The sequence below is a fragment of the Marmota marmota genome, unplaced genomic scaffold (genome assembly GCF_001458135.2).
Source record: "Marmota marmota marmota unplaced genomic scaffold, marMar, whole genome shotgun sequence".
In the NCBI taxonomy this organism is placed as follows: domain Eukaryota; kingdom Metazoa; phylum Chordata; class Mammalia; order Rodentia; family Sciuridae; genus Marmota; species Marmota marmota.
This window is the reverse complement of record NW_025999990.1, coordinates 49,058,442-49,083,760: the sequence shown is the minus strand read 5'-3', so window position 1 is coordinate 49,083,760 and position 25,319 is coordinate 49,058,442. Positions and strand designations below refer to the sequence as shown.

Below are 25,319 nucleotides of genomic sequence, written 5' to 3'. Positions count from 1 at the left end.
TACTGGCTACACGCCGGGTCTGCTGCTCCCAGGAGCCCTATTTTCTTGAACACTGGTCACATTCTCCCTGCTTGCCATTCCCTCAGACCCTAAGGTTGTGGAACTTGGGGCTGTGAACCCTCAGCGTATTTTGCTTGCCCTCGGGTAGCCACGCCCCCGGGAGCTGGTGCAAGAGACCTCAGTTGTCAGCTGGGATCTTGTGCCACTCCTGATTCCCTTGGTATGACTTTCGCGCTCATGGGAAAGCTGGGAGGGGCCCTTGAGGTTTCCCCGCTTTGTGGAGAGGGAGGGCTAGGGGGTTACACACCTGCCGCCGACGGTTTCAATGAAGTTATCTCCTCCGCTGCATTCTGGTGATGTCAGTTCTCTGCCATGGTGCTATCCCATGCGAATGGTGACAGTTCGTTCCCTTTGCCAGGTGACCGATGCAACGGTCTCCCAAGCCTCGTCTCCATCCTGTGGCCACTGCCTATGAAGGCTCAGTTGGTATTAACCTCCGCAGGATCAGGAAAAGCCGACAAGTTGTTTCATTGGGATCATTTAGCATTGAGTCACAGCGGTTTGTCTGCAAGACGCAGGCGAACAGGAGCCTGAATTCAGCCGCTCCAGGTTCGGTGTGTGTTCTGAGAGGTGCAGACTGTTCGCCCCAGATCCACGTCAACTCAGCATTGCCTAGTGATCCAGAGCAAACAGCATTTCGTCGGTTTAAGACTCCCTGTGCCCGCACAGCTGAAGAGGTCAGAGACTTGATATATCCATGCCCGCCGCCATGTTCGACATGATTTCTTTTTGACAAGCTATGGGGTGTTATTTATTGTGAAATTCAAGCCAGGCTGGGCTAGGCTTGTTGTGTATCCTCATGCAAGAATACTTTACTAAAGGCACCAAGCCTAAGCTGTTGATTTGTGTAGACGTTCACAGTGTTACTGGTTGTCAGACATGAGGGATATTTATAATTTAAGGCTTGTTAAATTAAAAAAAAAATTATATATACATTGTTAGAATCATTCAAAATGAATGGGTTTTAAATGTCAGTACTCATAGTACTACTTATTGGTTCTCCAAAATGGTCAGCCTGCTTTGTAAAACTGTTATTCCAATAACTATTCAAAGAACCTGGACAACTCTTTAGTAATATTGTGAAGAGCAGTCATTATAAATCAAATTGGTAACTTTTTTTATCTTATTTTATCTGTTTCAGATTGCTGTGCTATGCTTTGCATGATTAAAACAAACGTCTTACCATTCCTGAAGGACAGACTCTGTGAGTACAGAGACTCTACAGATTGCAGTGAATCCTTACTGATCATTAGCAAAACAAACAAACCGAAAAACCCAATATGACCCCCCTCCAAAACTCTTACTACAGATAAAACCCAAGGCATTAAAATCTAGTTTCTTTGTTATATTTATTCTAGATGAGATAGGAAATCCATCTCTGTCACATGATTTTATTATTATAAAACAAATAATGAAATTTTTGTCAGCTCATAATCAGGTTACTTATAATAACCAATTATAAGAAGTATAATTGGAAATATGTGTATTAGTCAGTTTTTGTTACTATAACAAAATACCTGAAAAAGTGTATTTATTTTTAAAAAGAGGTTTATTTAGCTCATAGTTTTGGAGGTTCAAGGGCATGATGACTACATCACCTTGGTTCTGTTGAAGACCACATGGCAGATGGAATCACAATTGTGGGAATACGCATGTGAGGGAAGAGACTGCACAGTAAGTCCAGAAGCTGGAATGGCCAGGCTTGTTTTCTTTTCTTTTCTTCTTCTTCTTCTTTTTTTTTTTTTGTACTGGGAATTGAATCCAGTGGTGCTTAACCACAGAGCCACATTTTATAAAATTTTGAGACAGGATCTTGCTAAGTTGCTTAGGATCTCATTCAATTGCTGAAGCTGGCCTTAAAGTTGTGATCCCATTGCCCCAGCCTCCTAAGTTGCTCGGATTACAGGTGTGCATCTCCACCCAGCTTGGTTTTATATATATAAAATAGGTACTCTGTTGGGAACTAACTGGGATCGCAGGAGAAATATGTTGATCCTTTTCAAAGGCAGTGACTCCACTAGGTCTCCCTTTTGAAGGTCCCATCACCTCTCAACATTGCCACACTGGGGACCAAGCTTCAACACATGAACCCTTGGGGATATTCACACCATATCGGAACTATAGCGGCATATTTTTTAATTTGCTTTGTAATTCTGAAGGGGCGGTATTCCCCTAACTTTTCATGTGGCTTTCTTTTGTAGAAGAACGCTGCTAAGAAGTGCTGAAGTGGCAATGAAACAGCCCAACAGGAAGAGAAAGCTTGGCATGGATTCCAAAGAGCACTTGGATCAGGATGGATGCTTGGTGAGATGTTGTCTCCTGGCCCTTCCTCACAGTCTGCAGTCACTGTTGAAAAGCTCTGTGGAATGGTGCAGCTCATATAACCATAATTGAGCAGTATTTTCAGTCACTTAAAACTACTTGCTGCAGTTGAGTTTTCATGTAACTCTATAGTATCATTAAAGTTTGGTACATTTAAAAAGGTAATCTTAATTTTAAAGGTGAAAGAAGATCGGTTGATCATTATCAAATAGGGGAATGGAGACTATGAACTGTAGGTGGTTTTATTAGGGTTCTTCAATAGAACCAATAGAATATCTGTCTGTCTGTCATCTATCACCTGTATGTAGAATTATTTTAAGGAATTGGCTCATGCAGTTTTGGGGGCCAACAAAATCTGCAGGGCAGGCTGGAGGCTCAGAGAAGAGGTGGCATTGTGGACTTGAGTCCCCTATCAGTCTGGGGGTAGAGTTTTTTTCTTTCTCTAGGGCCTAAATGTTTTTTCTTATGGCTTTCCGCTGGTTGAATGAGACTGACCCACACTATGGAGGGTAGTTTGCTTTTCTCAAAGTCTACTTAATTAGATGCTAATCACACCTAAAAAACCCTTTACAGCAACTTATAGACACCTAGAAAGTATAATGTTCATCGTGTATCTAGTTCCCTTCCCTGTGCTGTTTCCTTGAGACATCTTTATCTATTTCTGGGAATTTAAAAGTTGTCAGTATGGCCCAGAGACATCTCTGGTGGCCATTTTTGGGATAGTAGACAATTAACAGCATCCTCAATTGTGTTTCTTCCTGGGCTCTCATCATTTATTTGGGTTTGGGGGTCTTCATGTGGTCTCTGGTTGTATATTTAGACGTTATGCTTGGTGAAGTGATGTAAAGGAGGACATTTTGTGGCTCAGTGCCAGGTTTGGTGTGGTTGGATGAACCCTAGACATAAGTACTGGTTTGGTGTGAGCTTAGTTTTAAGATGTTAATTATAATTTGGTAACAAGCTTAAGAGCTGTTTCCTTGGGATCAGCCTTGTTGTGAGGTAGGATGATCAGGATAGAGCTGAGCCTAGCTCCCTTGGTGGTTGCATCTTTAGATCAATGCCAGGATAGTTAGTGCTCCAGATGTACTGCAGAGAACACTGGCTGTTTAAGAGGTCACTTGGACCAGACCTACTCAGCATTTTGCCTTTCTGATGCTTTGTAAGGATGCCATTTTTTTTTCAGTGCCTTTGGTTTGCTGTGTCGTGTGCCTTCTGAAGAGACAGAATATGAGGAGTTGATGTGTTCAGTTACTCCTGTGGTCCCCAGACAACAGCACCAGCATATCCTGGGGGTTTGTTAGAATGAGTGATTCTGGTACCTGCTGTTTTTTTTTTTTAAAGAGAGAGAGAGAGAGATACAGAGAGAGATAGATAGAGAGAATTTTTTTAATATTTATTTTTTTTTTAGTTATTGGCGGACACAACATCTTTGTTTGTATGTGGTGCTGAGGATTGAACCCAGGCCGCAAGCATGCCAGGCGAGCGCGCTACCGCTTGAGCCACATCACCAGTGCATACCTGCTGTTTTTTGAGAACTATTGTCCTAGGGTATAGATCTGCATTGTGCATCGTGCATCATGCATCATGCATCTTCTAAGAGTATTATAGTGAAATACATTTCATTGCATAATAATTGCAGATTGTATGCCTTTTTTTGCAAAAAAAGTGGGATGCAATCATTGCGTGAAGCTTTTAAAAAACCCAAAAAAACCTTTTCACTCAAAGTTCTATTTCCATGCTCTACAGTGAACATAATCATTTTCAGCTTGAAGCCTGCAGAATAGTTTTATGTTTATCCATAATCAGAAAGAAATGCTTCATATATTAATGTATCATCAGCAGATGAACTGTACAGCTTAGCTGTGGTGGGAAGATGTGAGTCTTATTATATCATGTGACTTACTCAGGCACCTTTACTTGCCCACGTGCTCTCCTTGAGCCTGTGGCTCTTCATTTGGTTGAGTGACAACACTTTTAGTACTGCAGCACTCTAAACAAACCATACAAATTGACTGACAGTTCACATTCACTGAGAATTCTGGGCTCAGTGCTTGCAATGCTGGAGGAAAAAATGGGTATTCATATGCCACTGGTGAATACATTGCTGTTCTTTTGACCTTTTTAGTGACATGAGCAACAGAACTATACCATGCAACTATTTCATGATGAAAGGTCATCAACCAGTTTCTGGACTGAAAAAACAGGGTGTGATGATTAACGGTTGTATGGTGAAATGCAATTATCAATTCTGGCTCCTTCATTTTTCTATATTATTTTAGTTTAACATTTGAGAACACCTCCTCTCTTTCAAAAATATTTAGGTCTTTAAATCAGTGTCATTTGTCTTTAAACTGCTAAGATTATCACTTTCTCTCAGTATTCTTGTTCTATAACCTTGATATTAACTTTCTGTCTGTTAGCTTTAGTACAAATGCCCATTTTCTCTTAAATTCCAACTCAGTTTCTAACTTAATCCTGATGTGTCTACCATTATTCCTGCCCTAAAGTAGGATTTTCCCATTTTTTGAATTTAAAAAGTGCTGACAGGTGTGCTTTAGCGTGGGGCCCTGAATAGTTGGATTTCTGATAGTATCTGTTAAGTAATATTCTTAGTGTCTAATGGGATTTTTAGGCAAATGAATTTCTTGGATTAATAGCATGAAAATTATTTTTCAAAAGACCATATTACAATTTAAATTTTAAGGTGTTTGGATCACATTGTTATTTTAACAGATATTCTCATGGGATAATTAAAAGGTGCACATTGAAAATGAGTTTCACATTGCACAGTCACTTTGAGGCTCATTGCTAGTTACAGTACTCATTTTCATCAGTTGAATTCAACAGTTGAGCTAGCTCACATCAGGGGCTATCTATATTCACTATGGAGAGAGGAGCCAGTCATGCTTGGATATTTCTAGGTTCCTTAAAATATAAATAAAATCCTTTGCTTTTTGTGTTCACTTCGGATTTTATAAGTAGCATTTCCTATCAACCAAGTAAAAGCCCACTGGCAGATTAAGTGTATAAAGCATCAAGCAAATGCACAGTTGGACATTCCTAAACATCTGCTTCTGAGACAGTAATTTAATTTTTTCAATATCCAATAATTTCTAGATGCTAATAGTATCTGTCAGTGAATGTTTTCCTGGATTAATATTTTCTAAGTATCTCTGAATAGAATTTTAAAAATATTTATTTATACTTTTCAAAATACAGTTATATGCCAGTGCGGTGTCACATGCCTGTAATCCCAGTGGCTTGGGAGGCTGAAGCAGGAGGGTTGTAGGTTTGAAGCCAGCCTCAACAACTTAGTGAGACTGTAAACAACTTCATGAGACCCTGTCTCAAAATTAAAAAATAAAAAGAGACAGGGATGTGGCTCAATGGTTAAGCACCCCTGAGTTCTATTCCTAGTACCAAAAACCAAACCAAACCAAAACCAAAACAAACAACCCAATCATTTGGTTAAAAAAATCAAATAGTACAGTCAGGTATTGAAATGAGATGTAAATTCTCCACCATACCCAATCAAATGTGTACTAACCTGCCAAGGATTTTTGTGAAAGTGGGACCACAGGACCACTGTTGATCATTTCTTTTATATCTATAGCACACAATAACAAAAGAGAAAGTTAAAAACCCACACCTGCTATGCACATAAACATACACATCACACAATACATATCCCAAGTGGGCTCATATCCTACACATTTTCTGTATTGCCTTTTTTGCTATTATTACATGTATCTTGGAGATGTGCACCTTCTTTTTTGGTGGTACACAATGTTCATTCTGTGAATATATCATAATTTTTAAATAGTTCTTTACTATGAGGATTTGGGTTATTTTTATTTTTGTGGTTAAACACCACATTACAACTAGTTTTCATATTCATATGTCTTTTTGATCTGGGAATACCTTTGCAGTTGATTCACAGATAAAACCTTATCAGAGGATTTAAAATTGAAAGTATGGATTAACCATTCAAGATCATCCTGCAGAGAGGTCACCCTAGTTTATCTTCTCCCTAACAGTATCTGCCAGAGTGCTGCTTTTCCCTGGGTTTTATTACTCGTCTCATATCTTTGCTCACTCATTTCATTTCTGTGCACGTGAACTTTTGTTTCTGGAACTGGTCTCCTTAATGCTGTCCTATGGCAAGAAAGAATACCTTTGAAGAAAGTATTCTTTGAAACTCCTTGACATATTATGCCTTTGTGCAGCATCCAGCACAAAGATCAGTGTCATTTTGGGTGCCCTTTCCTAGCTTTTTTCCACCCACCTCCATTAGAATTGACTAGCATAGTGTAGGCAGATAGTAATTGGGGAAACAACATTTTTTTATAGTAATTTTATAGATGTTTAGTGTGTATGTGGGTGTTCTGGGCACAAAACCCCCAAACATTATATAGGCTTTAAAATTTCAAATTTCCTTCATAAAAGTGCAATTTAACAAATAAAAAGAATGTTTTATTTGACTGTACAGGAATAAAATATATGGCTTCCTATTGTGTGTATGCAATATCTGACATTAAAGAAATGTTAGTTCTCATTCTCTCTCTGAACCTTCTAAAATCAGCAAATCAATGTTTAAATATTGAGTTATAAATTTGGAATAGAGATATGAGATATTTTTATTTCTCTAAAGAATTTTAATATCTTGCTAAATAAAAGAGAGCTAACTTCTATAGACAAATACAGTGTGACTAAACAATTATGGAGCACATTAGTGCTCTAAGGTATGGTTACCTTTCAGAAAAAGATAGGTCACTGGGGCCTTGGTCTGATCTTGAAGTATACATGAGACTGGTGTAATTTTGCAACAGCCCATAGAATCCTTTTATAGTCAGAGGAACCACTGGAAGGTGATATTTATAAGGCTACTTTAGCATTGTATATGCGTTAGCAAATTCTAAGGGAGATTTCATTCAGAGATATAGGTATATTATCAAATATTTGGACAAAATGGAAGCATTTTCGTCTCTGACTATTCCAGTAGAGCAATGGGAAAAAATCCCATAAATTCCTACATTTTTATCTAAAAGGCTAATTTCATTTATCGTATTTCACATTGGATATTGGATTAGAGCCAAAAAAATAAAAAAAAAAAACCCACAAAGCAACAGGTTAAAATTCAAATAGTAGTTTGCTACTTAAGTTATTAAATAGGATTCTGGCATTTCCTAGTTTATGAAACTGGTATGTGTCGCCTTTGGGGCAGTTGTCAGGTTCTTCTGGGGTAGGGACAGCAGGGTTCTCAGGGATCCTCTAAAGCTCCAGGGACTCCTATGTGACAGTGAATATGCTAAGTTAAAATAAAGACATTGGACTAATTAGGAGGGACAGCATGTCCAGCCTTTTTGGTTGTTTTCCCACTTCATGATCCATTCTTCCTGTGGAACAGGTTTGAAGTTGATGAGTGGGAGTGCACAACTGCAAAGACTTATTTTATGTACCTTCAACCATTAACACCCCCTTTTGAGAACATTATTATTTTCTTTCCTAAAGCTTTATTTTCAGGTTTTAGAACTAAGGTTTGAAACCTGGGAAATCACAATGGTGGTTTTATTTTTCTCAGTTCATATTGATTTCCTTATGTCTTCTGTCTGGGAAAATAAAGTAAAATGCTCATTTTTCCTTCTGTTTTTGAAAATTCATTCTTTATTAATTAGTAGCATTATAGACATATTACCTTTATGAAATAATTAATTATTTCAGATAGAAGCATATAATGCTAGTAGGAACTTTGGAGAATATTTAGTCCAATGTCTTTGTTTTAACAAATCAGAAAAATCAGGTTAAGAGCATTTGTATCATGTGTTCAGATTTAAATAGCTCTTTATTGGTGGTGCTAGGATTTTACCTCAGGATTTATCCTGGCGCAAAATTCAACATTTTTCCTACTATTTCATGTGATATTAAATAGTTTTCTGTTTGGAAAATTGTTTAAAGTGTAAAACTGTATGAAATGGCATACACCTGTAATCCTAGCTACTCCAGAAGCTGAAGCAGGAGGACTACAAGTTCCAGGGCAGGCTGGGCAACTTAGCAAGACCTATCTCAAAATAAAAATTTAAAAAGCCTGAGGGCATAGCTCAGTGGTAGAATACCCCTTGGTTAAATATTCATTACCCATCCACAATGAAGTCAATATATCATAAGAGAAATATATACTTATATAGATATTCAAAATCATAATCTTTTGTATGTATATGTGTGTGTCTGCATATCCATAACATTGATCCACCTAATGAACATACAGACACAGGAAACCTGGGTAATTTAAATCTGAAGTGAAGGGAAAAGTTATTTTGGTGGGGAGTGTTTTTTTTTTTCCACTTTCTAGTCAGAATTTCAATAGCAAATAAGGAAGTATGAATCAAGTATCATAATCCATTAGCTGAGTGACAGATAGCATATTACATATTTCTTTTTATTTTTCAATGAAACAGTGATTATAAAAGTGCTTCAGTGGCTGTTGTGTGAGCATAATCAACTCTTGAATGCTGTTTCTTGTTACTGTTTCAGTTTTGCTGTAGAGAGTTTCGTTGTTTTGAATTATATGGATTTCCCATGTATTGACTGAATAAAGATGGATGAATTTGATGTAAAGAGCTACCATAGAAAATTAGCCCTGATTCAAGAGTTCATCCCACACAGCAGAATGAGGGTAGATGTGATTGAGTGACTACCATCTTCACTCCCACTCTGTCCTGGAAGAGAGCAGAAAGGCTTGCCACTGATATGTGGCAATGGCATCTGCAGGGAGCTTGTGGAAATCCATAATCTAAGACCTAGTAGTCAAGATCTGCATTTTAACAGGATCCCCAGGTGATTCACGTGCATGTTAGAATGTGAGAGGCCTGCTTTATTAATTGCATAGAGGTACCCATCATTAACTTTGGTTTTGAAATCTGTCAGGCAGAAAAGTACTGTTCTCGAATATTGCCTTTGTGCTTTCACTTAGCAAATATTGCTGAACTACACTAGGTGCCAAGCTCTGTTTAGGGGATGAAAGACATTTAAGCCATACTGCCTGCTCACCAAAATGGGAGAGATGAATAAAACTAATGATTGTAGTGCAGTGTGGTAGGCCCACCAATAGATTTCTGTAAGGTATTTCTATGCTTCCACATGTTCCCAGATTACTCTGGGCAGACGGGGAGGAGGGAGGATCACATAAAGCTTGCTGAGAGGAATTCTAAAGACTAAGTAGGAGAGTTTCGATTTTCTATTGTTGCATAATGAATTGACACAAACTTAGCAGCTTAAAGCACTCATTTATTTTATTCCAGTTTCTGGGAAGTCCAGGCATAGCTTATCTTGCTCAGAGTCTGAGGGTGAAATCAGTGGTCCTGAGGCTGACTTCCAGTTTGGGGCTCAGTATCCACATCTAGGCTCCTGTGCTTGTTGGCCGATTTTGTTTCTTGTGACTCTAGTACTCAGATCCCTGTTTCCTTTCTAAATGTTAAGCAGAGGCCATTGTCTGTAATCTTCTAGAGGCTACCACAGTTCTCAGAGACCCTCTAATAGCATAGTGGGCTTGTATCACAGGAATTTGATGGAAGAAAACAGAAATTCACTGATGGTTGTGTTGGTGAGTCTGAGAGTGCCCAGCTGGTGTGGCGTTTGTAGAATGAGGCAGGCAGTGGTGGATAGGGACTTCAGGGAAGTGGCAGTGAAGGCTGCACATGGCATGGAGAGACACAAGTAGGGCACTCAAAGGAGGGCCTGGTGTGTGCAGGGAGGATGGGAGAGTGCAGTGACATGACCGTCTAGGGAGGAGGGGCAGCCAGATAAGCACATTCTGTCACTCTGTTGCCAGTCATTCAATACAGGGAGACCCTGATCAACACTGGACATTGTGGTTTATTCACATTTTCAAAGACCACTGCAGTTCTTGGCATATAGTAATTTCCCAGAAATATTTTTTGAAATGAGTAATTGATTTAGTTAGGATTTCAAGATCTTGCTTACTTCCCCTCAGAATGCTTCTTTCATGAGAGATTTTGTAATTTGTGCTGTGCTTATTTAGGTGGTAAACAAAAGTAGCCAGGGTAGGCTGGTTTAGTTTTTATTAAGTCCCTGATACATTCTTTGCAATTTGAAAACTGGCAAAATAACTGTGATGGTTACCATTAATTGAGAGTCTGCCATGTCCATGTATTGTTATAAGGACTTTACTTGGGTCGCTAATCCTTAAACAGTCTTGTAAAGGAGATATTATTAATCTCCCAAGTCACAGATTAGGAAACTATGGAGGCTAAATAAATATTTTGCTCAACATCATCCAGCTAGTAAGGGGTGGAGTTGGTATTTGAACCTTTGGCTGTCGGACCCAAAAATTTGTACAAAAAAAGAAATCTCTTATTCTGTACAAAGTACTAGGTAGCCTAAGAAGCATATGAAAATATAAGGCTTTGGCAATTAAAATACTATAGTACTGGAACATGAATTGACTGACAGACTGAATAGACAGGTCAGAAAGCCAGAAATAGCATTGAATATACTTGGGAGTTCAGTGTGAAATGCACAGATCTTAGACTGACTGCAGAAGGAAGATATTAAGTAAGTGGTGTTGGGTCAAGTGGGGAGCTATCTATGCTAAAGTCTGTTGTCTTTACTTCATATCCTGACTCTACCTATCAAAGATTTAACTATATGACATGAACCACAGTGTAGTGGTCATAAAGAAAAGGGGAAAGATTTTATAATCTCGGTGTGGAAAGGCTTGTTTTACTTTTACTCAAATCTACAAGCCATGAAAGAAAAGTTTGATAATTTCTTAAAACAAACAACAAATATTCTGCATTTATATTAAAAAATACCATAAGGAAAGTGAAAAAAAGAACTTACGTACTAGGAAAATAAGTAATTTATATCATATCATAGACAAAGGACTCATCTTTCTGATTTATCAAGACCAGAAGTTGGGTAATCATTTCAACGGAAAAATAGAACAATGATAAAAAGAGACATTGTATAGAAAAGGAAATACAAATGCTTTTAAATATATAATGTGATCTTCAGCCTCTGCATAATGAAGCAAATGCAAATGACAGCTATAATGAAATTTCAGTTTTGACCTGTCATCTTGTTAAAAAATCCTAGACTTTGATAACACACCCTATTTACATGACTGTGGGGAAACAGACACCGATCAAGCTTGTCACCCATGAAGCGGAGCTTCCGAGGTGTGGTTTGACTTGATAGTATCTAGCAACATAGAGATGCATGTCTCCTTTGACATGGCAGTGCCACTCTGCAGTCACTCTACAGATAACCTGGCATGTGCGTAATACTGCACATATTCAGGTTTTCTACCGCAATAGTGTATAATTGAAAAAGAAAAAAAATGACTGGTTACACCCTAAACTGGTTACATCTAAAGTAAATCCTGACATATCTATTTATACCATGCAGGTATTAGACAAGGATGAAAACACCCTTTATAAATCTGCCTGGGAGGGAAATATCACTCAGGTATTTTAAGTAAAAAGACAGGTAGAAAACAATACTATGAAATGTTATCTTTTGTGTATTATGGCAAGAAAATGAGGCTATATATTTATGTTTCATTGTATTTTTATGAAGAAAACTTTCCAATGATATATTATAAACCAATCACAATGATTATGAGAGTAGGAATATTAAGAATTGGTCAGATGTGGGAGGGCAGGGGGAACATTTTCACTATATCTTCTGTATGTATAATATTATCTGTGTACCTATTTATAACTATATCTTGAACCACATGAACTCAAAAAACGAAATAAATTAGTAAAATAAATTAGCAAAATAAGCTTCAAGAGCTGTGGTCAGTGTGTTCTGCCTGGTGGAGCACTTGACCTAGAGATGGGTTCTATGACATGCTTATTGCTTATGCTTATCCTGTTTGCCATACCTGAACTGTGGCTTCTTTGCAGGAAACTTTGAAATCACTTTTCCTTTCTGCAAAGGACATTGTCATAGATATTATCATCTTAACAGAGCATTACAAAAGTGCAGAAAGATAGGGTAAAAGCAAAGTAGGATGGAGAGCTTGACTTGGGCTGAGAACAAGCCTCTTCTGTCATTTACCTTCAGTGTGGCTATCAGGTCCAGGGATCCAGTTTGTGAGGACATCTATGTTCACTTCCATATTAGCTGCTGTTGAGGTAAACTTTCTCTTGTATTTTAGCCAATGAACAATTAAGACAGTAGTAAAGGATTCCTCCCATGACCATGTGGATTGTTGTATAAGACCCTGCACCCAGAAAGTACTGGCTACTGTGTATTTTCCCCTCACTAACAGAGATCTTCATGGCTTTGCTTCCTGAAAACAGAATCATTAGTTTCAAGCAGTTATCTAGAAATATAATCTAACCCATGTTTTCTGTTTTCCAGGAGCAAGTTGAAGAGGAGAAGCGGGGGACCGGCACAACCCTTTTGAGTCATGGTAATTATCACCATTGGTTACAGTTTTAGTGCACAATGAAATTTTTATTAGGTTGCTTTAGTTATTTTAGTCTTATTAATTTATATATATAAGACTCTTTATCCCAATTATTACAACATATTACGTATTGTTCTGCAGAATTCATCAGTGCCATCTGTGATTTTCAAATATATACATGAAGAGAGTATATATTATTTCCAACTTTTCACCACATATAAATAATGCCACAAGGACCAAGATATACTCAAATTAAATGTGCATTCTTATTTCATTGAGAGAAATTTCAAGAAGAGGAGTTCTTCAGTTGAAGGATAAGTTTAAAACTTTGGTAAATATCACTGAAAGTCTTCCAAAACAATAAGACCGGATTCTGTTCCTTGTAGCAGTGAAGCAAAAGCCTGTCTTCCCCAGCCCTCAAGCAAGGGGAATTAGTGGTATCTCATTTACTAAGCTTTAAAAAAAACTTTAAAGAAAATTTGTAGTTTGTAAACTCTCTCTGTGAACAAGAAAATAAGAGATGCTGTTGAGTTTATTTGCAACTCTTGGCTGAAGGTTTCCTCACCTTTGTTTACTCTTAAAATGATGACATTTGTACTCTTTGATGAAAGCCATGCTTTAGAGGAGATGTACTTTTACTCTAAAATGAATATTCCTCATTATAGTTATCAATATATCAGTGGGTTTCAGACAATAGCCTTTTAGCATTTGACAGATTCTCTGAAACTTTAAATCAATAAATGAAGATGCTACTTCACTGGAATATATATTCCACATTATTTTGTAATATTTTGCATCCAAGCAGAGAATTGTTATTAAATTTTCTGTAAATGTAGTTGAATGTCCAGCAATATTTGTGCTATTCTCAGTGGGAAGGAGACAGATAAATTTGATAATGCTCCTCTAATAAACTTTTAGAAGTACCTTAAACATTTGTTGAGTAATAAGTCTTCCATTTTATTTGTTTTTAAGTATTGAAAACATCTGAAAGTACTTTGAAAAATGACAAACAGTAATTTAAATTTTAAAAGACCACCTTATATTTCTTAGCCCTGGAACATATTAAAAATTTGTGACCTACCACCTAAATGATACTTAAAATAAAGTTGTTTTCTATTACAACCAAACACTGTATGCTATTTTAAATTTCTTGTCTTCTCTGGCTGCCACCCCAGGCCTGTCATGTTCTTTGCTGAAAAAGCAAAATAGGATGCAGTAGTTTGATAATTATGTAACTTGATGTTTAGCTCTTTTGAAATATACTTCAGTTATGCAACACTGGAATTTTAGAAATAAATTTGGACTGTACCTTGCCCTAATGGTAGGGGCTTTTTAAAATAATTTTTTTCTTCTCAGAAAAAGGTGGTGATTTACGATGTTGTTGTCTACCATGCAGCTGTATTTTAACATTATTGTAAGTTGTTTTAGGTTCTTTTATTTTGTGGTTGAAGCATTCACTGTAGAAAAAAAAGATCAGACTTAGGTCAATAATGTTCAGTTACCAAACGAAGAGTCTTTAATATTTATAATTTTACTCTCTCCTGACATATGTTTATCTTAGTGTTTCATTTTAGTAGAAGATACTTTTTCCTGTTCTTTTATTGGAGATTGGTCCATAATAGATTAAAGGAATCAGATAAGGTAATCAGATTCACCAAGATCTTAATCAAAACCAGGCAAAGTACTCAGTTTCACTGAAATGTAAAAAAATACAAATTCAAAAGTAGTGATGATATTTTGGACCTTCCAGATGAACAATAATTACAAAAAATTTAAGTATATCTTCCTTGTGGCACTATTTATAAATGGTGAAAAGTTGTAAATAATCTAAAGGTTAAACATATTTAGAATATAGGTAAAACACTGTGGCACAATTTTATATAGAAAAATATGTCATCTAAATGCCTTTGAAGAAATTTAAATTACATGAGAGGAAAAGATTATAATAAAATATTGAGGGGGAAAAATTCCCATGATATTAGTCTGAATGATGGCCAAAATTAACACATATTTATAGGAGAAATGAAAAAGATGTTAACAATAGCTATTTTAAGTAGTGAGAAAAAAAGTATATTTCCTGAGGGTTTTTTTTTTTTTTTTGCAATTAGTTTGTAATCATGTTACAATCAGACAAATACTCTTAAAAGTAAATTTAGAGACTCCTGAACACTAAAAACTTTAATTTCTGGAATTGAGTATATTGTTGGAAAATCTGTTGTTCGATTTTTCTTTTTTAAATAAGTGTTTTGTTTCGGAATAATTTTAGATTTACAGAAAAGTTGCAAAGATAGTTCAGCGGTAATTACTGTGTACTCCTCAGCTAGTTTCTCCCTACATTTAACAACTTTAATGACCCTGGAATTTTTGTCAGAACTAAGAATTAATATCAGTGTATCACTCTTCACTAAACTGCAGACTTTATTCAGATATCACCAGTTTTTTAACTGATACCTACTTTCTGTTCCAGGATTCAGTCTAGAATATCACTTTGACTTATTGTACATGGTTTCTTTTACTGTGTTCTTATCTTCTCTCATGGCCAGAAGTTGCCAGTAGCATCTGAGTTTCTGGAAAGCTACAGTGTTTCCTTACATGCCACCCAGCCTCCTTTGCTCTGCTCCAGTCTCCAGAACATGCAGTGTAGAACTTACTTTTGAAGAAACACTTTTCTGCTCTGAGGGTCTTTCTTCAGACTGGCTCCTTCAAAACCTCATTATATTCTCTACTTTTCTTATTTTATATATTTTTCCCTACTCTTATTTTTTTTTCTTAGCATGTCTCGGGGCACTTGTTTTCCAAAAAAATTCAGTTACCTAATTTTTCATATCTTCTACTTAAGTTAAGTATATCTGTTCAGGCCAATCAAGCCAAAAGGACCTATTATTTTGTACACTGAGGTAATAATTTACTAGAGCTCTGAAGAATTAATTAGCTAAACATCCTGAAGAAGAATTAGCACAGCTTCCAGAAGTGCTTAACTTACTTTCAGAGAGTGGTTAGTGCTGGGGGATGTGGCTCATTATGTGATTCTAAAAGCTTCAAAGATGGACTGACCCTTGAATATTATCCTAGAGTCTTTTGTTCTGGTAGCCAGCTTACTTCCTAGGTGTAACAGCAGAGGTACTTTTCTTACAAAATAATTATATCCCAGTGGAACTAATGCCTGCATTTTCTAAGCTTTGTGAGAGGTCTGTTTTCTTCCACTAAGGCAGTTGCTTTCCTAAAAGTAAATTTAGAGTAAATTTCTTAAAAGTAAATTTAAGGAAAAAGGAAAACCAAAAAAGGAAAACCAAATCCATTTCACTTCACTCAATTTCTAGTAATATAGATGGCCCTATTATTAAATAAACAATTAAATACTTAGGCACTTGGCTACTTTGAACCTAAAGAATTCCGTGTTCACTAGTCCATGAAGCTATCATGGGAGGATAAACAGGGAATACTTTCTAAATAATGAACTTCTTGTGGGGGCATTGTAATAATTGAAGCATTCGTGTACACTTTAATGAAAATGCTACTGTAATAAATAGTCTCCAGGGCACATTTTCAAGTCATTTGTTTGCTTTCGATTCTAGCTTATATAAATGGTTCATCTTTGAACCTAATTGATCTCCCTTATGGCATCCTGCCGCTTCTTGGTGAACTGGTGGCACTGTGAATTCAGAACCTGACAAAGGGAAGGAACACATCTGTTTTCCTCTTGAAGTTAGAAGTGATCAGTGAGTAAAACTGGATAAGGCACATAGGGTTAGGGACTGTATTTATAACACTTGTTTTATGAAGGCAGCTTTTATAGGCTACATAGAATTCTTTAATACATGAAAGTTAAAATCATGTTAGAATTTTTCCCTCATTGAAGAAATTCTGTGAAGCTTTCCGATTATTCATAATTGTAAGCCATCCTACAGAGCAACCCTTCCAAAGGCAGCACTAAGACTCTGCCACATGTGTGATTAGAGGTCCCTCATGGATAAAGGTATTGAACTCTAGAAAAGGACTGAATCCTTGATGCTCGGTGTGATTTAGCAAAAGGGAATGTCACAGTGCAGTGGAGGGAATGTTCTAGTGGAGACACTTTTGAGGCCTTTGAGTTGCAGGCAGGGCCTTGTGACAGTCAGCCTCTTTCTCCTGCCTGAGTCAGCCCCCCATCTTCCTTTTGCAGATCTTGCTCATTCTCTTGCTAAAGACAGATGCTTCTGTTTCATTTGGAGCCTGAGTGAAGGATTCTTTCCACTAACATGCTTTGCTCTTTTAAAGCATATTTAATTATTGTTTGGCATAATTACCTTTTGCGTCTGAGATTAAAGCTGCTCCTTTGAAGGCTTTTAATGTTCATTTAGACCTAAATTTTTTCACTTGAAATATTTGGGACATGGGCTTATTTTCTGACATGCCTATTTTAGATGACTTCTCATCTCCCTACACTCTCTTGATTTCTAGAGTGAATGCATTCTTCTTTTTTAGCGTATATTTTTAAANTTTTTTTTTTTTTTTTTTTTTTTTTGCCATTTCTGTCATTATTTTGATGCTCAGATTCTCTCCAGTTTGGTTAGCAGGGCCCTTAGAAAGTAGTTTTGGTGTTTTTTTGATGTATTTGTATGATTCTCTGAACACTTCTGAATTAATGGTTGTTATGGTTTAGATATGAGGGCTCCCCCAAACCTCATGTGTGAGACAATGCAAGAAGGTTTAGAAGTGAAATGATTTGGTTGTGAGAGCCTTAACTCAGTTAGTGAATTAATCCCCTGATAGGGATTAGGATAGTGATTGTAGACACAGGTAGGGTGTGGCTGGAGGAGGTTGGTCATTGGGGCATGCCTTTGGAATTTATAGTATTTCCCATGGGAATGGAGTCTCTTTCTCTTTCTCTGTTTTCTGTTGCCATGTCCTGAGCCATTCTCCTCTGTCACATTCATCTGCCAGGATGTTTTGCCTCACCTTGGCCTTGAGCAAAGAGGTCAGCCATCTATGGACTGAGACCATAAATAAAAACCATGAGCCCCCAAATAAACTTTTTCTCCTCTAACTGTTCTTGTCAGGTCTTTTAGTCACAGCAGTAAAAAAGCTGACTAAAACTTGGGTATGAGATAGTTTAGGCTCATCTTGTTGTCTCCCAGCTCCAGTCTTTGAACCAGCCATTTCTGCAGGGAGCTCTGATTCCTGTCCATGGCTGGGGCGGAGTGTGTTCATTGTTACTGGGGTGTCATTACTCCCGGGACCTCTCAATGAATTATCTGTTTGTGTGCTTATATACCATATGTATGTTCAATCAAATTTACACACACACATGTATTGATAATTTATATCACTATTTTAGTGTCTACCTCTATATGTTATATCTTTGAATCACAGTTTCTAATAGTGAGAAACATGAGTATCTGGTAGTTTTAGTTTATAATGAGTAACCTTAAGTGAAATTTTTATTAGATTGCTTTAGTTGTTTTATTAAATATTTAATAATATTATCTCCCATTCATTGACTGTGTTGTATACTGTCCTACAGACTTCAATAGTGTCATCTAAGATTTAAAAATGGTGGGAGGAGAAAGAAAGAAGTTGGGAGTTGGGGGAGATAGATAGATAGATAGATAGATAGATAGATAGATAGATAGATAGATATGCATACTAGGTGGATAGCTTAGACCTTGAGTGTTCAGCAGCCAGGGCTTTGTCTTTAGCCCTGGGTAAATGTTACCTTTAGAAGTCCAAACTTTAGTTATTTATTCTGAAGAATGATTTCTTTTGATATTTGTCAGGAAATGTATATTGTGCTTAGAATCAAACAGACCTTATTTAAATTTTGAATTGGCAGTGTTACTTCCAATAAGTTATTTGATTTCTTAAACCTAGGGTTTCTTTCTTGTGATGGTAATTATAGAAAATATCACTTACCCTATAAAACTGTCAGGATTAAATGAGACTATGTCCATAATGTATTGGACTCTGGCTAGATACTTAATAAATGCCATTTTCCTTGAACACCTTTAATAGGGAATTTATATTTTTGATTTTAATAAATCTTAGACTCTTTTTAAGTGCTGTAACTTTGCTCAGGAGAGTCCTAGAGGTCTGTTTTAAAAACTGTTTGCTCAAGATAATTAGCATTAGGTAAAGCATTTTCTTAGTGATTTTTGTCTTATATTTCTCTGTGGAACAGATTGATATGAGGTTTAAACCTTTAAAGACTCATTTGCTTTTTCTTTATTACGTAACTGGAAGCTACATAGTTTGTTTCTCATAAGGCATTCTTGAACAGCCTCTCTGGGATGTAGCTGTAGAAAATAACTTTTTGGAAAAGTACTTTATGTAAAAATTGGAGATTGTTGCCAGTAGATTGTGACTGTTGTGATGAAAATGAAGAGCACAGGAAAATGATCTTGGCATGGATTTGCTCTTTAGTAGGTTGAACAGATTTAAAAAATATATAGTTATAAGATTACAAAAATTATAAACTTTTGAAAAACTTGAGAAATGTGAATTCTTTTGGGCTCACAGGGATCTTACATGCTGGATTTAAAGTCACTGTTGTATCCCCGAGGTTCTAGGTGGGTGAAGATGCTCTGAGTTCAGTAAAGGCCTGCCTGTCAGTGCATAGCTGGGGCCTTTGTGACCCTCTTGATACCTTCTTTCTTTTTTTCCCTTCCCTTGGGCAGTCTGTCATCAAGGCCCATTGCATCAGATATTTGTCATGTCTGTCCACTTCCTTTTATCTTTCCTGTACCACTTTAGGTCCCAGGTGCCATCCCTTTCCTGAACTTCTCAACCCATCTTTGTAGACCTGTTCTGGGTACCACCTCTTCCAGGCTGTACAAACCAGCCAGATAATTCTTTTCAGAACATAAGCCTGATCCTGTTATTTTCACTACATTTTCTTTGCTTAAAACCTGTCAGATGCTTCCCATTACCTGAATGATAGAATTTAGGCAAAATCATTAGTAAGGCCTCAAATCCCTGCAGAATCTGGTTGTTCCCTGTCTCTTCACACTTGCCACTCCAAGATTGGGATGTGACCACCCTTCCCTCCTGCTGATTGCACTGGCCTTGTGTGATACTGCCATAGGGCCCTTGAACCTGCTGTCCTTTCTGCCTAGAATGCCCTTTATTCTCACCAGGTCTTTCTTTTGCCCAGTTTTCAACATAGGTTTTGCTGAAGATTTTGGCTTCAGTGCCACTTGTTTGGAAAGATCCCTGATCTCCTGGATCTGGGTCTCAGGGCCTTATATTCTGTGAAAGCACTTTATAGAGTTTGTAATCATATTTTGCATTAGTTGATTGCTCCCCTCTGGATTTTAAAGCTCATAAGGGAGGTGTTATGTCTATATTTGTCTGTAGAGTTTGTTGTATCTACGGAGCCTAGTAGGTCCTCTCTACATAGTTGTTGAACTAGTGAATAGAGAGTAGTAGATGAGGTGGAAAGTTGGATTGGGCTTCTAGGACAAGTACCCTGTGTACTGTGCTCAGCTGGCTGAACATTGTCCCATGGTTAATAAACAGATGAAGCTTAGTGCAGCAGAGGGATAGCTCTTTGTGGAGAAATAACTATTGGCAAGGGTATAGTAGAAGAGGAACTGAGATTTCAGTGTACTGCCAAAAGTTGACGAGATGGGCTTGCTCAGCTGTTACAGGGTATATGTTGACTGGGGAGACAGATTTCCCAAGAGATTTAGGAGCAGGGGTCACTGGATCTAGCGTAGATAGACTTAACTGGGATCACACTTGAAGGCCAACACTGGGGTTATATTTATGTGGAGACTGAGGCCTTTGGAACATTCAAGGGGTCAGGTCTGAATCAGAGGCTAGTGAGCGGGGCCTTACATGCAAGTTTGGATTTTGGGGGGTGATCATCAATTGTGTAGAGAGTTGGTGAAGAGTACAGGGGACTTCTGCAGGGGAGCATGTTGAACTGAAAATAAAAGGCTGCAGATGTGAGGAGAGGAAAAGAGGGCAGCAGGGCACAGAGGCGGGGCTCTCAGAGTCAGGAAGGAGGAGCATTGGACAGCTGGGGGTAGCTAGGCACCCTGTGTAGAGCTTCATATGCCCCAGGTCTACCGGTATGTACTTTGTAGGTTAGTTGGTTCCCAGAATGAATCTGGTACTGATTTTAAAGTAGTTTTTTTTTTCCTAAATAAGTATCAACCTATACAAAATTAAGTTTTAGATGTTTATGGCAGTACTATTTTAATTTTGCTGTATGTTAATAAGTATTCTACCTAGAGTCTACCCTTTTATTTATATATATATATATATATTTTTTTTAAATATTTATTTATTTTTTTTAGTTCTTGGCGGACACAACATCTTTGTTTGTATGTGGTGCTGAGGATCGAACACGGGCCGCACGCATGCCAGGCGAGCGCGCTACCGCTTGAGCCACATCCCCAGCCCTTTTATTTATATTTTTAAAAATATTTTTTAAGTTGTAGATCGACACAATACCTTTAGCTTATTTATTTTATCTGGTGCTGAGGATTGAACCCAGTGCCTCACACATGCAAGGCAAGCACTCTACCACTGAGCTACAACTCCAGCCCTTCTTTGTATTTTTAATTATCTATCTGTAGTTGTCTTCACAGTACGTAGTATTTTAGAAGTAATTATTCTCAGATAGTTATTATCATAATTAATTTTTGTAACAGCAAATCTGAATTTAGTAGTTTAAGATTTGACTTGACAAGGAAACTATTTTATTGATGATTTTTAAAACATAAAAAAGATACCTGGGAATTGAAACCAGTTACTCAAATTAGACTTCATTTATGGCTCATCAGAGTAATTGGTCCATGAAATAAGACATTTATGCCACAACTGAGCCTTGGGGGAAATCATTTTTCATTTTTAAAGTGATTAGCTGATTTGTTAGATACATTTGAGCTCTGAATCTTTATGAGGATATTTAAAATTACTTTAGAGAATTAACTTCATAGAATTTATGTACAAAAACAATAGAATACTGAATGGGTCTTTGGTGCCATCTACCTGGTCTATTATAATTTAGTTGTCTGAGAATCTGTGCTCAGAGACAGGTCTCTTAAGCTGTTCTGTATTCAGTACAGTGAACCTCAGTTCAAATCAGAGAATATAAGACCCATTATGTGATAACTGTTCTCCCATGCTAATCCAGTATTTATGGATTCTTTCTTATTTTCAGACACATGCAATATGATAATTTGTAAAATTTCACAGTTATTCAGCATTTATAAACTTTTTTGTTGTGAGTTTGAACAGTTTACTAAGTATCAATGCTTGTTACTCCTGCTCTGTGGTTCTTTTAGTTTCTTGTTACTGTTATAACTGCTGCAGAATTCCAACAGCAGAATTTAGTTATCCTAGAATTCTGTAGGTTTGAATTCTAACATGGGTCTTATGGGGCTACAGTCCCAGTGTGGGCAAGACTGTATTCCTTCTGAAGGCTTTGGGGAGACTGAGTCCTTGTCTTTTTCAGCTTCTAGAAGTCATCTGCACTCCTTCAAAGCCAGCAAGGTTGTGTCTCTCTGGCTGTTGAGTCATGGTCCTATCATGCCCTGAGCATAGCTGGGAAAGCTTCTCCATTTAAGGACCCTGTGATTACACTGGGCCCACCTCTTTACTACACACCCACTTCAAAAACCTGAACCACATCTGCAAAATTTCTTTTGCCATAGGTCTTCATAATTTCTAGGGATACAGAAATGGACATATTTGGGAGGTCGTTAATCTACCTACCTCAAGTTCCAAGTTGCAAAATCATTTTGGGCTTTCTTATAGAAAATGGGAATTATTTAGTACATGTTGCTAAGGGAAGAGTACTATAATTGAACTTTTTAGCATGTGGTGTATGGATTTTAATCATTAAGCCTAACAGCAATTGCATTTCCTCATTATATGTATGCAACACTAACTCAAGCAGGTTTAAGGGTCATAAAAACTTCAGAGGGGAAAACACCAGTATGGACTTACAGAACTCTTCATGGTTGCTTTACATGTACTTTATAGAAATTGAGTTTTACAATATTGCTTTAGAAGTTTTTACATTAAAATTTGCATTTAAATAGTTCTAATTTATTTCCCAAGTAATAAAAGTACGCTGCTTTGCTAGTGATCTGAAATTCAATGTTTCTTCATGGATTTTAAATTTACATTCATTGAGAATGACTAGTGTTTCAAAAGGTTAACAAGCTGTGAAGTTGAGATATGATTTGAAAAGAATTTATTTTAAAGCATTTAAGGAAGATTAATCTTGAATAATGTTTTAAGCATGTCCATTAATTGAAGCCCACCAGGCGATATCTGGAACAGAGGAAAGTCTAAATTCTGATTGACAGAATTAATTAAATTAATGAAAGTAGCAACAACAACTAGAACTTTATTGTATTTAATAGATTACATTGGGTTTCTCTAGGATACATCGAAGAAAAAGTTAAAGGGAAATATGTAGTTAATCATGTTATGAGAAGAATATTGCCATCTCATATAGATACTTGTTAATTTGATGACTTATTGGGTGGTATTTATGGGAGAGTATTTTAATATCAACCTCCTAATTATATGAATTATTTTCTTATGGAGTCTCTGTGATGAGAATTATTTTTATAGACCTACTCCAACTGTACTACATGTCCAGGGGGAAAATCACTTAATAGTGGAAATCTATTCGCAAAGGTGCTCTTTATTGCCAACTTCATCTTCCCTTGAAGTAACAATTTCAGTAACAATGTTAAATTCTTGAGCTCCTTATTCTCCTCTAGTGACAGAACTGGTCCCACTCAGGAATCCTGATCATTGTTACCCCTGTTGTTGAGGTGACCCTTTGTCGACTTTGCATTTTCTTCTGATCTTCAACCTTGAATTCCATATTTATCTTTCTGATTTCAACTGAAACGATGACTATTTCTTCTCCTTTTTCTTTTCCGTTTCTTCCCCCCTCTCCTTACCCTCACCTCCTCATTTATCACTTTTTCTTTCCTTGTATTTTGAAACATCAGTCTTGGTTTTTATGTCAGTGTTTTCTGATCAGTTCTTCTCTCCACCTTCCATTAAAGTGTTGGGATTCCCCAGAGTTCCAACAATGATTCTCTTATCATTTTGTACTTTTCCTCTGGGTAACCTCTGTTATCATCTTGTTGCTAAACTGGCTATTTCTACCTGGTGGCAGAAGCATGCCTTAACTCTGGTGGAAGTGGACTCTACCTAGTTATACTTCACCTATTTCAATTCAATGCCCTGCTGAAATTTTCCCTTTCTCTGTGTTCCTGATCACTTTTAATGCTGTCACCATTTATCTGTTTTCTTAAGTCAGAGATCAGCATGTAACATATGGCCTTAAAACTTAATTACTAAATAAAAATAAAAAATAAAGATGTGGAATAAGTTTTTACAAAAGCAAATGTGAGAAAGAATAATATATTCACCTCTATAGAAACATATTTGAGAACTTGGAGGAATGGATTATTTCCAATAAATCAGAGAGTATGTAGACAAAGTTTAACCCAGGAAAAGAGTTGAAGCTTTGAATATACAGTCGAAGAGACTTGGAGGTCCAGCTGAACTGTTCGTCTTTATAATGCCAGTGATAAACTCTTCCAGGCCATAGAAAAAGTTGAAAGTTCCTTTATGGAGTAGCAAATGAAACCTGAGTACAAAAAATAAAATAAAATTTTAGACTAGAAATCACATCTGAACACAGATATAAAATCCTAAATAAATATTGGCAAATATAATCCAGCCATATATTGGAAAAATCATACCCTTTTACTAAAGATGGCATATTGTTCATTAATGTAATGTTCAATAATGAAACAGGGTTCAGTATTATAGAATCTACCAGTGTATTTCATATATTAATAAATTAGAAGGGAAAGCCATGTAATGTTCTATTAGACACTGAAAAAGCTTTTGATAAAATTTAACTGCTATTCCTAGCTAAATTGTGTTTGTATAAAGAATTGAATATGGTAAAAGTTATTCTAAAATGTAATAGCAAATTATAAAAACCTTGAAGTAAGGAATTAGGAGTGTCTATTATCAGATTAATATTAATTCTTTTTAATTTTTAGTGAATAAAATAAGCAACAAAGTCAAATGAGTATAAACTTTGGAAAGAAGGCCCAGAACTGCACCCCCTTACATGAATGCACACACATTTGCAAGTAACATGATTTTATACCTGGAAAAATCAGAAGAATCTAATTACAAAATATCACAATAAATATAAGAATGTTGAATGTGATCATACATAGGATAAGTTTTAAAAATCCCATTAACTTTTCTGTGTTTCAGCCATTTGTACTTAAAAATGGAAAAGGAACAAAAATACCATTTACAATAACAATAAGGTATAGAATATGTAGAATAAATTGAACATGAAATGTGAAAGAACTTATATGACGAAAAGTAGAAAATTCCATTGAAGGATATAAATTAATATATGAATAAATGGAAAGATATCACAAAAATGTTAATTATCTCCAGATGAATATTTAATTTGATTCTAAAATAGAATCCCAACTAGTTTTAATTTAAA

The 25,319-nt window shown here is 36.6% G+C and overlaps 1 protein-coding gene across 3 annotated transcripts in view; it reads left to right on the top strand.

Moving 5' to 3' along the window:
• Positions 1 to 395: 395 nt before the first annotated feature.
• The window catches only part of L3mbtl4 (L3MBTL histone methyl-lysine binding protein 4), a 326,421-nt gene continuing 301,497 nt past the window's right edge, over positions 396 to 25,319 (top strand). The window contains exons 1-4 of one of the 3 annotated variants that reach the window (XM_048806537.1): positions 396 to 737; positions 1,202 to 1,264; positions 2,262 to 2,364; positions 12,772 to 12,823. In XM_048806537.1, the coding sequence (XP_048662494.1) occupies positions 2,293 to 2,364; positions 12,772 to 12,823 (124 nt within the window). In that variant the 5' untranslated portion in view covers positions 396 to 737; positions 1,202 to 1,264; positions 2,262 to 2,292. Of the gene's footprint in view, positions 738 to 1,201; positions 1,265 to 1,470; positions 1,735 to 2,261; positions 2,365 to 12,771; positions 12,824 to 25,319 lie in introns of those variants that run through there. The other 2 variants (XM_048806538.1, XM_015482542.2) reach the window with 2 other exon arrangements.